The sequence below is a fragment of the Bos javanicus genome, chromosome 8, assembly GCF_032452875.1.
Source record: "Bos javanicus breed banteng chromosome 8, ARS-OSU_banteng_1.0, whole genome shotgun sequence".
NCBI classification, from domain to species: Eukaryota; Metazoa; Chordata; class Mammalia; order Artiodactyla; family Bovidae; genus Bos; species Bos javanicus.
In genome coordinates this window covers 48,561,689-48,577,338 of record NC_083875.1, presented here as the reverse complement: position 1 = coordinate 48,577,338, position 15,650 = coordinate 48,561,689, and the positions used below count along the sequence as shown (strand labels likewise).

At 37.8% G+C, this 15,650-nt stretch overlaps 1 protein-coding gene across 3 annotated transcripts in view; it reads left to right on the top strand.

Annotated features, from left to right (window-relative positions):
- The window catches only part of CEMIP2 (cell migration inducing hyaluronidase 2), an 82,196-nt gene that overhangs the window by 23,202 nt on the left and 43,344 nt on the right, over positions 1 to 15,650 (top strand). For all 3 annotated transcript variants that reach the window (XM_061425535.1, XM_061425534.1, XM_061425536.1), the window contains exons 3-9: positions 2,446 to 2,586; positions 3,158 to 3,719; positions 7,585 to 7,754; positions 11,516 to 11,704; positions 13,428 to 13,597; positions 14,911 to 15,120; positions 15,424 to 15,629. In XM_061425535.1, coding sequence (XP_061281519.1) covers positions 2,446 to 2,586; positions 3,158 to 3,719; positions 7,585 to 7,754; positions 11,516 to 11,704; positions 13,428 to 13,597; positions 14,911 to 15,120; positions 15,424 to 15,629 — 1,648 coding nt within the window. The remainder of the gene's footprint in view (positions 1 to 2,445; positions 2,587 to 3,157; positions 3,720 to 7,584; positions 7,755 to 11,515; positions 11,705 to 13,427; positions 13,598 to 14,910; positions 15,121 to 15,423; positions 15,630 to 15,650) is intronic.

Sequence of the window (15,650 nt, the reverse complement as noted above, 5' to 3'; positions counted from 1 at the left end):
CTCATTAAATGTACTTTACTGGAAAAAAACAGATCGGAATTTTGGATGATAAAAAATTTTTAGTGAATATAATATAAATATTATAAATATTTATAAACAATTAAGGGGAATTATATAATTATTATAGTAGGCTTTAGATCTTTTGAGATTAGATTCCTTCTGAATTTTCTTCTCTAACTGGGTCCATTGCTTGTTTCTTGGGACCTACATTTGCTTGTGATATGATGGAGAATTCCAGTTAAATGTTTTATGGGTAGAGAGGGAGGTACAAGAAAAGCTCAAGAAATCCTCAATATTAAGTCAGAATGAATTCAAGACATTTCTTGTTTCTTTGAAAAGTTTGACTATTCTTAGTATATTAGTGATGATCATTGATTTATCAGAATTAAATATCAATGATTATGAAGCTGCTAGGACAAAATTAATTCCATGAAGTAATTGCCAAGGTCTTACCTAGTAGGACTAGTTTTAATGGTAGTGGTTACTATCACCTCAAAGAGAAAGCATAAACCAACATGAATGCTTAGAAATAGATGTTTGCATTAGTGGTGTGCAAGTTCAAAATGAGGAATCACAATTTACTTCCTATAAAAAACTGTGTCTTTGTGATATATGAAGTATCTCTACTTTTTCTCACATTATCCTGTAGTATATACCTTCCACCTTCATACAAGTGTATCCTGTCCTTTCTAATCTTTGCTTAGTTTAAATGTAGGTGACATCTGGCTATTCTAAATGAGCAACCAAATGGACTTGGACCACAAGGGATATTTGCATCTCTAGTATTCATATCTCCCCTTCATGCTCCTCTTATTTAAATTCTGTCCACTCTTTGGGGATATAGGTCTGCTCTATTGAAGCTCTCTCAGTTACTCTAGCACCACCTCTCCTTTCTCTGAGCTTTTTTGCATCTAAAGAAACTACCATATTTTTCAGTATTATTTCATACAAAACTCTAAGGGCTGTGAGCTCATTCTAAATTTTATGTATTATAAACTTTATGAATTTTACACTGTCTAGTCCAGAGTGGACAAATTGGTCCTCCATAACTATACTTGGTCATTAATTGGTCAAAATTGATGTGATAATGGAGAGAGTAGCATGAAAACATATATACTGCTAATGCTGCTGCTAAGTCGCTTCAGTCGTGTCTGACTCTGTGCAACCCCATAGACAGCAGCCCACGAGGCTCCCGTCCCTGAGATTCTCCAGGCAAGAACACTGGAGTGGGTTGCCATTTCCTTCTCCAATGCATGAAAGTGAAAAGTGAAAGTGAAGTCGCTCAGTCGTGTCCGACTCTTGGCGACCCCATGGACTGCAGCCTACCAGGCTCCTCCGTCCATGGGATTTTCCAGGCAAGAGTACTGGAGTGGGTCGCCAGTGCCTTCTCCAAACATATACACTAACATATGTAAAATAGTCAGTGGGAATTTGTTGTATGATTCAGGAAACTCAAACCAGGACTCTGTGACAATCTAGAGGAGTAGGATAGGGTGAGAGGTGGGAGGCAGGCTCCAGAGGAAGAGGACATATATATATCTGTGGCTGATCCAAGTTGATGTATGGGAGAAATCAACACAATATTGTAATTATCCTAACATTAAAAATAAATTAAAAAAAATTGGTGTGGTATTTTTTCCTCCCTCTTCCAAATTATAGCAGAAATGAAAGGTCTCATGCATTAAATGGCTTTGGCAATGCAAAATACTTTTTGATTTTCATCAATCATGTATTCAGGAGGCAAATTGTAGCAAAGGAACACTGCAAGGAAAGTAAACCTCATTTCTTAAAGGGGAACTTTCATATCACTCAACTTGCTGAGTAGTCTTGGGTTTGGCTTCTCTAATCTGTAGTTTCCTCATCTCTGAAAATGAGAAGTCATGTTTTTGACCATTTGCCTCTTGCAGTTTTGTTGGGGAAATGTACGTGTCTGAAGATACCGCTATTTATCAGCAGCTGCGTTTGTGATGAAGGAAGTCCCATTATCACCTGCTTTATGATTCACCATGCATAGGAAGGAACCTGGGAAGACCTAATATACATATTGCTTAGCAATTTTCCTGTTTTTGTTTTTTTTTTATCTATCAGTGTGTTGTGAACTTCTTTTCTTTTCTAAACACAATTCAGAGTTTTACCTCTTACTGTTGATTTGTTTCCAGAGTAGATAGTTCAGAGGAACTCTGTTTTTACTGGACTCTGACCCAAACTAGATGGCAGCAACTTGGTTTTGTGGTGAAACCTTTTTTATGTTTTGAGGAAGTAAAAGATTTGACATAGCTCTGCTTGGTGGGATGGGGTAGGAATTCCATCGTTATGGAAAGAAATGAAAATATGTCAGCCCATTACTTGTAAGTTGCAATAAACAACAGCAGTATTTGAATTTGGCTAAAGGTATTTTTGTGTCTTGTTGGTTTAATGGGGTATTGATGTTGCTTTGTTTTATAGAGAATTGCCCAGATCAAAACCCCCGTCTCAGGAACTGGGATCCAGGACAAGATTCTGCAAAACAAGTTGTTATCAAGGAAGGAGATATGTTTCGTCTGACCTCAGATGCCACAGTGAATTCTATAGTTATTCAGGATGGAGGTAAGTAACGGTCCCTGTCTATGGGAACAGCAACACTTGATGTTCTTTATGTAGAAAACTATCGTTGGCATTTAGAATGTGGTGTCACTCTAACTGTGGAGACAGGAAAGATTCCTAAGTTAGAACCGTAGAATTCAACAGTGAGAAGGGCCTTAGAAATCACTCAAGTCAAGACCGTTGATTTATACAGAAAGAAAGAGCTCCAGAAGGTCATTTCTCATAGCTAAATCTTTGTTACAACTATGGAGAGTGATGAGAGAATTAATGTAGGTTAATATAGGTAAAAATGAGATTCAGATGTGTAGAGTCTTAGATATTTTTCTAGAAATGATTTACCTTTAAAGTGAATGGATTGAAATTCTTACACATGGGCATGTTTAGGGTGTTGAGATATGAATTCTCCACTTCTTTGTTTTTAAAACAGATTCAATTTTCTAAGCAGACTTTTAGTAAATTCTTTTTCCCAACTTAACTGCGGAAGTGCTTTTTTCCCCTCTTAAGATGAAAGCTATTTTTCTGTATCTTAGAAAGATATTTCAGAAACTGGCTTACTTAGTGTTATTCCCTGCAGGACTGCTTGTATTTGGGGATGATAAAGATGGATCCAGAAATATTACTTTGAGGACTCATTACATCCTGATCAAGGATGGTGGGGCGCTTCATATTGGAGCAGAAAAATGCCGCTATAAATCCAAAGCGACAATTGCCTTGTATGGCAAGTCAGATGAAGGTGAAAGTATGCCAACATTTGGCAAAAAATTTATTGGTGTGGAAGCTGGTGGGACACTGGAATTACATGGGACACAGAAGGCATCATGGACATTGTTGGTGAGAACTCTGAATTCTTCAGGCTTGACCTTTGGCTCCTATGCCTTTAAAAAGGACTTTTCCAGGGGCCTCAATGTGAGGGTCATTGATCAAGACACAGCCAAAATTTTGGAAATTGAGAGATTTGATACCCATGAATTCCAAAATGAAAGTAGGCGACTTCAGAAATTCCTGAGAGACCAGGATCCAGGACGGATTGTTGCCATAGCTGTTGGAGATTCAGCTGTTAAAAGCCTCTTACAAGGAACCATACAAATGATCCAGGACCGGCTGGGAAGTAAGCTGATCCAAGGGCTGGGCTACAGGTAGGCATGCATATCTTTTTTTTTTTAGCATGAAGATATATTTTACAATTTTTTATTTATTTAATTTTGACTGTGCTGGGTCTTCCTTGCTGCAAGGGCTTTCTCTAGTTGTGGCGAGCCGAGGCTGCTCTCTAGCTGTGGTGCTTGGGTTTCTCATTGTGGTGGCTTCTCTCGTTGCGGAGCACAGACTCTAGGGCCCTCAGGCTCAGTAGTCGCGGCTTGAGGGCCCAGTTGCCCTTCGGCTGGTGGGATCCTCCTGGACCAGGGATCAAACCCATGTTCCCCTCATTGGTAGGTGGACTCCAAACCACTGGACTACCAGGGAAGCCCCATACATATCTTTTTTTTACTTTCCTTCCCCCTGCATATTTGAATCTGTGTCTGTGTGAGAGGAGAGTGTGATGGAGAAAGTCAGGTGTCAGAATGGCCTCTACAATTTGGAAGTCTGGTTGCCTCTTGCTTTGAATTGGAGGACAGAATACTGGTTACAAAGCTCTTTTCAAAGCTTTGATTTACGAAACACTTTGTGAATCTTAGCATTGAACTTGTGAAAAATTAAGAACAGGAGTGTGGTTCTGAAAAACAATCAGTTTAAGGAAATTGACTTCCTTCTTATAGTATCTTCTGAAGATCATATGAAATTCAGGCTAATTGAGGTACCTTATGAGTTGGAAGGGAGAAGGCAGTGGCACCCCACTCCAGTACTCTTGCCTGGAAAATCCCATGGTCGGAGGAGCCTGGTAGGCTGCAATCCATGGGGTCGCTAAGGGTCGGACACAACTGAGCAACTTCACTTTCACTTTTCACTTTCATGCATTGGAGGAGGAAATGGCAACCCACTCCAGTGTTCTTGCCTGGAGAATCCCAGGGACGGCAGGGCTTAGGGCCCCATTCTGAGCTAAGATGTAAAAGTTGTCTTAAAAGCATGAAGAGGGGTGGAACATGCACAGGTTTCTTTTTCTTTTCTTTCTTTCTCTTTTTTTCTTTTGTTTTTTGAATCCTTTAATTTGAATCTTGTTTGATTGGTACTGTCCTATGAGACCCTGGCACAAGTTGGAGGCCTAGGAAGTTCATCCAAATAGTAGTATTCATTCCTGTAATTTATTCTTGTCTTCTTGTGCCATATTCTGGTTAATCATGATTTCTTAATGCAGTTCTGGGGAAGTAGCTGGCTCAACATTTACAAAGAAAACAGAAGTTTTCTGCTTACTATTCACAATAAAGTCAGGGGATATCTGCAGTGAAAAGTTAGAGAACTTCAAAACTGGCATGTTGAAATGATCTAGTTTCTCTTTTTTTCCTTTGATGGTTGATTTATCTAGTTATTATTTTTTCCTTTGGTTAGTGTTGGAATGGAATATTATCTGTAGAAGTTGTAGAGAAAGTTAAGACAAAAATTAGTGAATAAAAAGGGTCTGTAATGGTTTTAAAACTCTTTTTACTCACACAGGGAATATTTGTTGTTGTTCTGTCGCTAAGTCATGTCCCACTCTGCGGTCCCATGAACTGCAGTATGCAGGCTTCCTTGTCCTTCACTATCTCCCGGAGTTTGCTCAAACTCATGTCCAGTGAGTCAGTGATGTCATCCAACCATCTCATCCTCTGTCGCCCCCTTCTTTTCTTGCCCCCGGTCTTTGCCAGCAACAGTCTTTTCTAATGAGTCGACTCTTTGCATCAGGTGGCCAAAGTACTGGAACTTCTCTTCATGCTCATGTGCAGGTATTTCTGTAATTGATAGACCTAGGAGTGAAAGCATGGTCTGCTCAGATACCCACTCTATTTCATTATCCAGTAGTACCAGAGATAGCAACTTTTGTTTCTTTATGTCATTATTGTTCTAGATTTGTGTGATCATTAGCTCTGAATGTTTTGTTTAACTTTTGGGGTAATCTTCTCCCTATTGTTTTCAAATTCCTTTTAAAATATTGTGGCTGATTTGATGGAGAAATTAGAATTGTGATCCTTTGCCAATGTTCCTTTGCATTGCCATTATCTCCAGGGTACATAAACATGCCCCTTTGAAGATAATGTTCTGGCACGTTGAAATTTTCCTCAAGTGGAGGAGGGAAGTAGGAGTGTTTTGGAGATAGTGTCAGTAGAATAGAACATTGTTTAATAGTTGCTGAGGCAGTTCTGGTAAATAAAGGAAGCCTCTGATAGTCTTCCTCTCCTTCCCTCATATAGGAGATAATAAATTGAAGCATTCTTCATTTGATTCTTTCTGCTGTATCAAAGAATATAAATAGAGCTATAAAGCACAGTCAGCCAAAGAGTAGCTAATCCATGCAGGGGCGGGTGTGGGATTTGTAAGGATGTAGGCATGCATTGGTTAACTTTCATCTGTGAATATCCAGCCATCTGTCTAGCATAGATTATATTTGGCATTTTTTCCCCCTACAATAGGAAGCTGAGATTTTTCTTTTCATGTTTTAAACCAGGAGTCTTAAGGCTAATTTTCTGATGTTTTGTCTTTGTTCTTTCTTTCTTTCTTTTTTTTGAATTGACTTTGATCATAAGCTTGAGCAAAGTCCCTGGAATGTTTATCACAGTATCACAGTAATAAAATGGTGTTTTTCAAGTGTATGCTTTCAACAAATAGTTATAAAGCATATAAAATTAAAAACCTGTTGAATAGTGATTCTATAGCTTTAATAATATTAAACTAATAACCCAGTGGTCTCAGCTTTGTTTTCACATCTGAGATCTTAAAAAGTCTCATGCCCAGGGCCCACTGTACATCATTTACATCAGGATCTCTGAAGCATAGGACATCCTCCCCGCTCCCCACTGGCAGTGTGTGCAGTCAAAGATGACACTTACTGCTCTAACCTCTGACCTGTGACTCAGGTTCTCAGTGTGGTTCCCAGACCAGCAGCATCAGCATCACCTGGGAACTTGTCAGTAATTCTATGGCCCCACATCAAACAATCAGAAGGTGGGGCCCAGCAGTCTGGTTTAACAAGCCTTACGTTTAATTCTGATACCAATGAGGTTTGAGAACTCCTGCTCTAACTTGGTGGTTTTCCAGTGTGGCTGCACAGTCAGAGCATCTGGGGAAGTTTAAAACAGACTAATGCTAGGCCCCACCTGAGAGATGTTGGTTGCATTGGTGTGGGCTGGGTCTAAGCTTGGATATGTTTCTAAAGCTCCCATATGATTCTGTTATATAGTTAGCTTTGAGAACATTGCAGAGATAAGAGTGGAAAAGAGACCAGACAATAATCATTTAAAAAGAAATGGGGGCTTCCCTGGTGGCTCAGATGGTAAAGAATTTGCTTGCAATGCAGGAGACCTGGGTTCAGTCCCTGGGTTAGGAAGATCCCCTGGAGAAGGGAGTTGCAATCCATTCCAGTATTCTTGCCTGGAGCATTCCATGGACAGAGGAACCTGGTGGGCTACAGTCCTTGGGGTCACAGAGAGTCGGACACACTGAGTAACTAACATACACTGGTGATCCAGTGGTTAAGAATCTATCCTCTAATGCAAGGGATGCGGGTTTCATATCTGGTTGGAAACTGACACCCCACATGTTGAGTGGCCAGAAGATTAGAAAAAATAGTAAAAAAAAAATAATGTGAATGAAAAGAGTGTGCATTGAGGAAGTCAATGATTAATTGAAATCATAGTAATCAGTGTTTCACCTGTTACAGAACTGGACAAACAGGGATTTAAAATCCAGGTGCATTTCCTTCTGTGATGTCAGTTTTTTCAGTCAAGTTTGTACTTGCAACCACATGTGGAAAAAGAGTTGGAGGGATTGACAAAAATGAAATAGAATTAATAGCACCTGTCATAACATCTGTGTTGGGGATTTGGATCAGTACCATAACAAATAATCAGTTGCACCTGCTCTTTTTCCTTCTAGGCAAGCTTGGGCTTTGGTTGGTGTCATTGATGGTGGCAGTACTTCTTGCAATGAGTCTGTAAGAAACTATGAGAATCATAGTAGTGGAGGGAAGGCTCTCGCCCAAAGAGAATTTTATACTGTGGATGGTCAGAAGTTCTCTGTGACAGCTTATAGTGAATGGAAGGAAGGTAGGCGAGCAGTTTATACTCTTGTTAATACGTTGGTAAGTATTGTGACAGACGTTTTTTAAAGTGACATTGTATTCAAATGACAGTCTATTTCGATTTCTCAACTGGTTGAAGAAGAAACCTGTAGTTTTCCAACTATAGTTGATCTTTTAGGCTGAAACAAAACTTTTTTTTTCTGGATTAGAAAATGATCTAGTTTAGGCATCCTCAGTTGGACATTGTTCTTCATTCTTGAGTCATTAGGTGTGGTTAATGGATTTGTTTCCTAGATTTAGTATCAGTCGAACCAATCTGGATGTGAGCTGTCTTTTATTATGTTCTGTGATAGTGAACTGGTTTTGTACTTTGGATCTTATTGTTATATAGCTGTATGGACAAATATTACCTTTAAACACACGCTGTGTAAACAAATTACTCATTTTCTTGGCAATGTTTCCATGATAATTCAGCTACTACGTTTATCTTATAGACAAACTGGAAAACGGAGAAAAGTACAAAATTAAAATTAATGTTTCACCCTATCATTCAGAGTTAATTAGCATTTAAAATCTATGTTCCCTCCCCTAGTGTTCATTTTGTCTTAACCTGCTTTCCTTTCCTTAAATAATACATTATAAAGTTATCTTAGGTCTTTACTTTTCTTGAGCATATTTTGAAAATTAGAATCCACCTTTCAGAAGAACTATCATGTCTAACAATGATACTCTGACTTTTTTTTTTAATGGAAATTCACTGAAGAATTTCTGTATTTTGCTGCTAGATTTTTTTGGCTCCAGGTGAATTGGCAGTCTCCTGTCTGTGCTTGCCCACTACCTTTCTTTTCCAAGCCAGTATTATACCAAAATTAATGTCAAATGAGTAATTAAAAGGTGCTTTATTACATCTGTAATTACCCAGAAAGGTTTATTTTAGGCTGGCCACATACCTCTGTTTTTAGCAGTACTGTAGCAAAGTATTCACTGAAATGGATTTCTGGAGACAGAATGCCTAGGTTCATGTCCCAGCTCTTTTGCTTACTGTATGATGATGGCATATAACTTTAACTTCCTAACCCTTAGTTTCTTCATCTGAAAGTGGGGATAATAATGGAACTACCACATAGGGCTGCTGTGAATATCAAACATGAAGAATATGACGTTTTTAGCACAGAGTATATAGTAAGCACTCAATAAAAGTTAGCGTTTTAACAGTAATGCAAACATGACTTGGGATATAACTGTATTTTGTGTCCTTGTAATTAAAAAAAGAGTCTTTTGCTTTAAAACAAACAGATAAACAGTTCCTGGTATATAATGGGACTTCCACATGCTCCATTTAAGGAGCCTTCTGAGTTTGAGGTGAGGAGATGGTATCTATTTATGGATGAGACTGGAATCAAGGCTAAGTTCTCTGCCTCCAAGACTATTGTTCTTTCAACCACATCATGGTTGGCCTCTGGCAAAAAACATAGGTAGATGAGAAATATTTCTGAGCAGGAATTTGGACTTGCATGAAGAGTTTAGTGGAACTTCTTTCAGTAAGATTCCAGGCAGAGGACGACAAACTTGGAGTCAACATTTCCTTTGTGAGAACTTTTGCTTACATTTTCACATTACCAATGACTGCTCTTTTCTGGGAAAGTATACATTCTGGCTATCTATTGTAGGATATTGTTTGTGTTCTGTGTTCTCAGTGTTTCCTATTTTCTGGAAGAGGTAGCAAGTCACTCCAGGAAGCTAGGATGATGAACGTATTTTCTTTCATACTTCCAGTTCTAGTGCCAGTAGGAGATATCTCAGGAAGGATTTTCTTCTACATCCAGAAAAAAGTGAAGAATTGTTGAATAATACAGATTTTTCTCTATGTAACCTTGCTTTTTTTTTTTAACAGAAACAAATTCTAATGATCTTTTAAGTTAAAACTTATTTATCTAGAAAATTTTTTTAAAAACATCATTGAAATTTTTTATGAAAAAAAGTTAATATTTCTTAGTTTCCCTTTTTTAGATAAATCTTTTTGGTTAAATCTGAAATTTTGGGTAGTGATTATCATTGCTACCATGATATTTTGGCTTATCTTTACTCTTAACCTGCCTGTTTTAGTTCTTAGGAAGGAAGAATGATATAGAGGTTAGGAAAATTGGACTCTGGAATTAAATTAGCATTCATTGTGGGCTCTTTTTTCAGCTATTAGTCAGACTCCCTGGCCTTTGCTTCTTTTATCTCTAATGCATATAATAGTTCCTCTATCTCAAAGTTGTTTTGATGAAAGGTTATTATGTATGTGAAATCCCAATAATTGTTAACTGTCATTGATAGTTATTATCTTTATTTAGACAAAATTCCATTATGGGCTTTAGTATTTATGTGAAAGAAACATAAAGAAAAGACACTTTACATTTTTAGGTTCCTTCCTTTTTTTTTCTGTTTTGTTTTGGTGCTTTGTAGACACAGGAAAGCATGGTAGATCAGTCTAATGGAGCAGATTTCAGAACTTGCTCAGGTTAGGTATTATCAGGTATCCCTAAGACTGTAAGGATATTTGTATTATTCTTTGTGTCTTGCCTAAATATCTTGCATTTTGATTCCTCTAACTTAAGTAAATGAGTTTTTTTATTCCTATTATTGACTATTATATTTTTTTTAATTAAAAAAAATTTTATTTATTTGGCTGCACCAACTCTTAGTTGTGGCATGCGGGACTTTAGTTATGGCATGCAGGATATATTATCCCGACCAGGGATGGAATCTGGGTCCCCAAGCACTGCAAACTTGGAGTCTTAGCCACTGGACCAGCAGGGAAGTCCCTCATCGACTTTTAGGGTCAGTATCTTCAAGTAGCCCCAGAGTAGTTTGTCAATTAATTGGAAAGGTGATACTGAAATACAGATAGTAAACAGATATCTTTGAAATACGGTGTTTCCCCACATTTCCATATTTTCCATAGCTTCCATCTATTCCATATTCATTTGCATTAAATCAGGTTTGGGACCATGACAGGTTGTATCATGGACACTTTGAGAAGCAGGGAACAGTGTAGAAGCAGTGCAGAAGCTTCTGCACTTGGTTGCATGTTAAAGAGTGCAAGTTAGAGAGATGTTGGGTCAGCTTTTCAGTTTCCATCTGCCTAGTTGGGAACCAACTCTGAATTTCAGAAGGGGGTCTTAGGAAAGATCAGTGATTAGTAGTTTCTGGATTGCATGTCTGATGTTACCCCAGGAAAGGTGCTGAGTTGGCCTGGGGCACTATCATGTGGCCTTTAGGTCCCTTTGCAGATGATCGTGGGGACACTCATCCCTTCAGTAGACATTTGATGAGTCTGCACTGTGAGACAGAGCAGTGAATACATGGTGCTTTGCCCCCTTCACTGATGTCGCTTCCAGGGAGGTGAGCTGTCTTCCCATTGGAATGATACTAATCATACCAGAGAGAAATAACAGAATAAGAATACTGGAGGAATGGTTACTTCCAAGAGGATGTTTGGGAAGTCCAGAAAGGTTTGCCTGAACTTTATAAGATGAATAGTATCTTGGTTGGTAAATTAAGAGTGGATGGACACTGTAGACAGAGACTAAATGATGAGCAGAGGTCTAGAAGTGAGAAATCACCTAAGGCCAGCTTTTATATTTAATGTTAAGATTCTGTGTGTTCATGTCCTATCATTTCCTGTGCATGGGTCAGACTGAAGCATTGCTGGCTTACATTTATCTTTCGATTTGTGAATCAGTTGAAGGGGTTGATTTTAGAAAAAAAAATCACTTTGTTTCTTGCTTTTTGGTCTAGGTATTTCTTTTTCAGGTTTCTGGGTAGAGGCCATAGATGGAGTAAAACTGCACCTGCTGGATGATGTTAGTAGTTGGGAACCCGGAGATCAGATTGTGGTCGCAAGCACGGACTATTCCATGTACCAAGCAGAGGAGTTTACTCTTCTCCCCTGTCCTGAGTGCAGCCGCTTCCAGGTCAAAGTCAAAGGTATCAGACTGCTCAGAAGGCTTCTTGGGAAACACTCTTCTTGAGATATGATTCTTGGGATTCTTTGTTTTTCCTTGAGTCGTCATTGTCACCATCATTGTCATCAATATTGAAGGTCTTAGCAGTGGGGAGCTTTGAACACTAGAGTCCCAGAGGATGTTGGATAAAAGTAGTCATCAAGCAATAATGTTGCTGTTAATGATGTATCATAGACAAATCAGTGTTTTTATGCCAGTTTCTATGTTTAAAAAAAAAGAGATGCAAACTAGATGGATTGAATTTTTTCTTTGAAGATGCTTTCAAACTTCCTTTTTATTAAATTTCTGCTATTAGATAATAGTAAACTAGGTTTATTTTTTAAATAGAAGTGTCTCTTTTTTATGTAAAAAAATGAAACTCACAGTCTTTGAGTGTCTGCTTTCTTGGCCAGAAGTAGATCTCACAAATATTTAAAATGAAACCGAAAAGATACTTTCATAAAACTACATTTCCTATCATAATCTTGACGAATGTATTTTTTGAGAGAGAGCAATATACAGTGGGATCCTTACTGTAATCTCTGTTTAGAAAGGATGACTGACATTTACCAGTTACTTATTTTGAGGCTGGTGATAGGCAAAGCTTCTTCCTTCATTGCCTCAGTTATGGAATTCATTGTGCATTCATTCATTATATTGCTTTCCATGCTTCTGTAATACAAATTATGCATTACACATTTATGATACAAAACAAAAGAATTTAGAGTAACTATTTAATAAGTACTCACTCAGTGGGTACTTTAGAACTTTCAAGGTTAAAGGAAACTTTTTTGCTTTAAAAAAAATGAAATTGACTCACTTGGCAGTTTTTTCCTGCTTCACTCAGTGTTGTACTCTTCCTTCTTGACTATACAGGCCATAAGCAGAAAACTGAAAACTAAAAAATCATCATACCATCTGGCATTAATTTTGTTTGGAAATTCCCATTGTTCCTAACAAGTATACATGATAATGAATCTCCATTATTTGGTTTATTTGTGTTTTTCCTTCCTGAGTTTGTATAGTTAAGATCAGATAAAAGCTCATTGGTAAAGTGTTTCTAAGTTTTTAGTAAAGGTGGGGATTTAAATGTGCATAAGAAGTGGAAAGAAAAGGTCGTTATTTCTGGACTGTTAATGTCCAAATGCAGGTTACTTTAGCTTTGAAGGAGAAGCAAAAAAAACTTTCCACCCTATTATCAACATCTACAAAATCATTAGTTTTCCTAGGTACGGCATGCACTGGAGTATTCATGTATCCTCAGGGGAGTAGAACAAGAGCACATGGGCAGGAAGCAGAGACAGCATGGATTCTTAGCTAGCTTCCAGATTATTGGTGCTGTTCAAGAGAAGACTGAACTATTGGCTTTGCCAAAAAGTTCGTTTGATTTTTTATGTAACATCTTCTGGAAAAACCCAAATGGAACTTTTTGGCTGACCCAGTACTTTAGGGAGGAGTAAGCTCTCTGTGTGTGGGTTTGATAGTTGGGAGTGAGGGTTAAGGGCATTGAGTGTGGGTGATTGGAGCAGAAAATCCATAAAATCTCTGCTTCCTGGGATTCTTTTGTTCTGAGGTATCGAAGAATGGAAACAAACAATAAATTTAATAATGTCTTGAAGTTACAAGATAAACATTACTGTCTTTTTGATATAAGTTTTATGTTTTCTTTGTTCTGATGTTATTTTTGCCTTGCCCTCATCGACCAGAAACGCCTCAGTTCCTGCACATGGGTGAGATTATAGATGGTGTAGACATGAGAGCTGAGGTTGGAATTCTTACCCAGAATATTGTTATCCGAGGAGAAATGGAAGACTCATGCTATGCTGAAAATCAGTGTCAGTTCTTTGATTATGATACCTTTGGAGGACATGTCATGGTAGGCAAAAGGATTTAATGAATTCTTTGAAACTGTGACTGCTAAGTACATGTTTGACAAAGCTTTCAAGTTTTGGAATGGCATCTTTATGGCTATTAAAATCACATTTTATTTCTCTTTTCAATGACAAGGAGATTTTAGATGATTAAAAGATAACATTATATCTTCATGTAGTTGATCTGGACTCTTAGTTAAATCATTTAAGAATTGTCCTGTGAAGAAGGAAGTCAATTTATATTGGGAAGAATCAGTTATAAAGACAAAAAAACCCAAATAATCTCAGTATCATGCATGCAGTCTCTGAAAGGATCAGATTTTTTTTTTTTTTAAACATGATATTATGAAAGGGTAAGCAGTAGTGATGTACATATTCAAGATATGTTTCTGTAAAGATATTTTTTATATGCAGATTTTTTATTCTGTAAAAGTACTGAGCACTTATGTACTAAATGTTGCTCTGTGTACTACTAATCTATTTGACTCCTGGGCTGCATTTTGGCTACATGTGTCTTAAAATCAGTTTTGTGTGAGTAGGATATTATTTTTGGCTATGTTTCTGTTATGCTGATTTCTGAAATGTTGGTCAGTGTCATGACTTTGTTTTTAGTAGTGTGATTGAAAATCCAGAGTTTATAAATATTGAGACTGCCTAAGTTGTGGATCATAGAGGCATTTTTAAAAAAAAAACAGAAGTAAACAACATTATATGCTAACTAAATCATTGAGGGAGGATTTAGAAATAATTATTTATCAAACTTCAGTGGAGATTATAGAAATGAAAAAACAAGACTAGATAGGAAATGACCAAAATATTTGAACAAACCCACACATATATACAAAAATCATTTTTGTAGCCTTCCTGGTTACCTTTCCTTGATTCCTAATAAGAGGCTATTTTTTATTACTCTTTAAAGTATTCATTTATGTAAAGAAGCATTTGCTAAATTCTGAGCTGGAGATCCAGGAAAACAGGATGTAAAAGAAAGATGCTTTCATTTCTGGTCTCCTTCAGATATTTTCTATTAAAACAATATTTTGGGGGAATTTCCTTGGTGATCCAGTGGTTGAGAGTCCGCCTTCGAATGCAGGGGACTCAGGTTCGATCCCTGCTCAGGGAACTAAGATCCCACATACCACAGGGCAACTAGAGAGCCCATGCACCCAACAAATATCCTGCACGCTGCAACTAAGACCTGATACAGCCAAATAAATATTTTAAATAAAAAACAATGTATTTTGTTACTTTGCTTCTGAGCTACTTTACCCTAAGCTACTTTGCTTATGTGTTAGTTTGATTTTTGGTTATCTTATAGATAAAGAAAAATTTTACTTCAGTCCATCTTTCTCATGTGGAATTGAAACACATGGGTCAGCAGCACCTGGGGCGGTACCCTGTTCATTTTCATCTGTGTGGAGATGTGGATTACAAAGGAGGGTACAGACATGCAACATTTGTGGATGGCCTGTCTATTCATCACAGCTTCTCCAGGTGCATCACTGTGCATGGGACAAATGGCTTGCTGGTAAGTAACCTCATATTGTGTTGATATATTTTATGAAAACAGTCACCTCTCCTTCATTCCCATGACTTGTCAATTTTATACAAGTAAGCCGTTGGGCCACAAGTCTTACTCTGTCCTGCTTTCCTGAGAATTCTGCTGTTTTTCTCTGTTCTCTTAAGAGATCAGTGAACCCTGACATTTGACTTTGCCCCATCAGCTAAGATGAAAATTTTTTGCTTTTGTACTCAGCATGCCTCATGAATAGCACTTGTCAACCACAGCCAGTCTTGTTACCAACGACATTATACACTTGTATTTTGGCAGATAAAAGACACCGTCGGATTTGACACACTGGGTCATTGTTTCTTTCTGGAAGATGGTATTGAACAGAGAAATACTTTGTTCCACAATCTGGGACTCCTCACCAAACCAGGCACACTCCTTCCCACGGATCGGAATAACTCCATGTGTATCACCATGCGGGAAAAAGTATTTGGAAATTATATCCCTGTGCCTGCCACTGACTGTATGTGAGTAATTGGTGGAGTGAA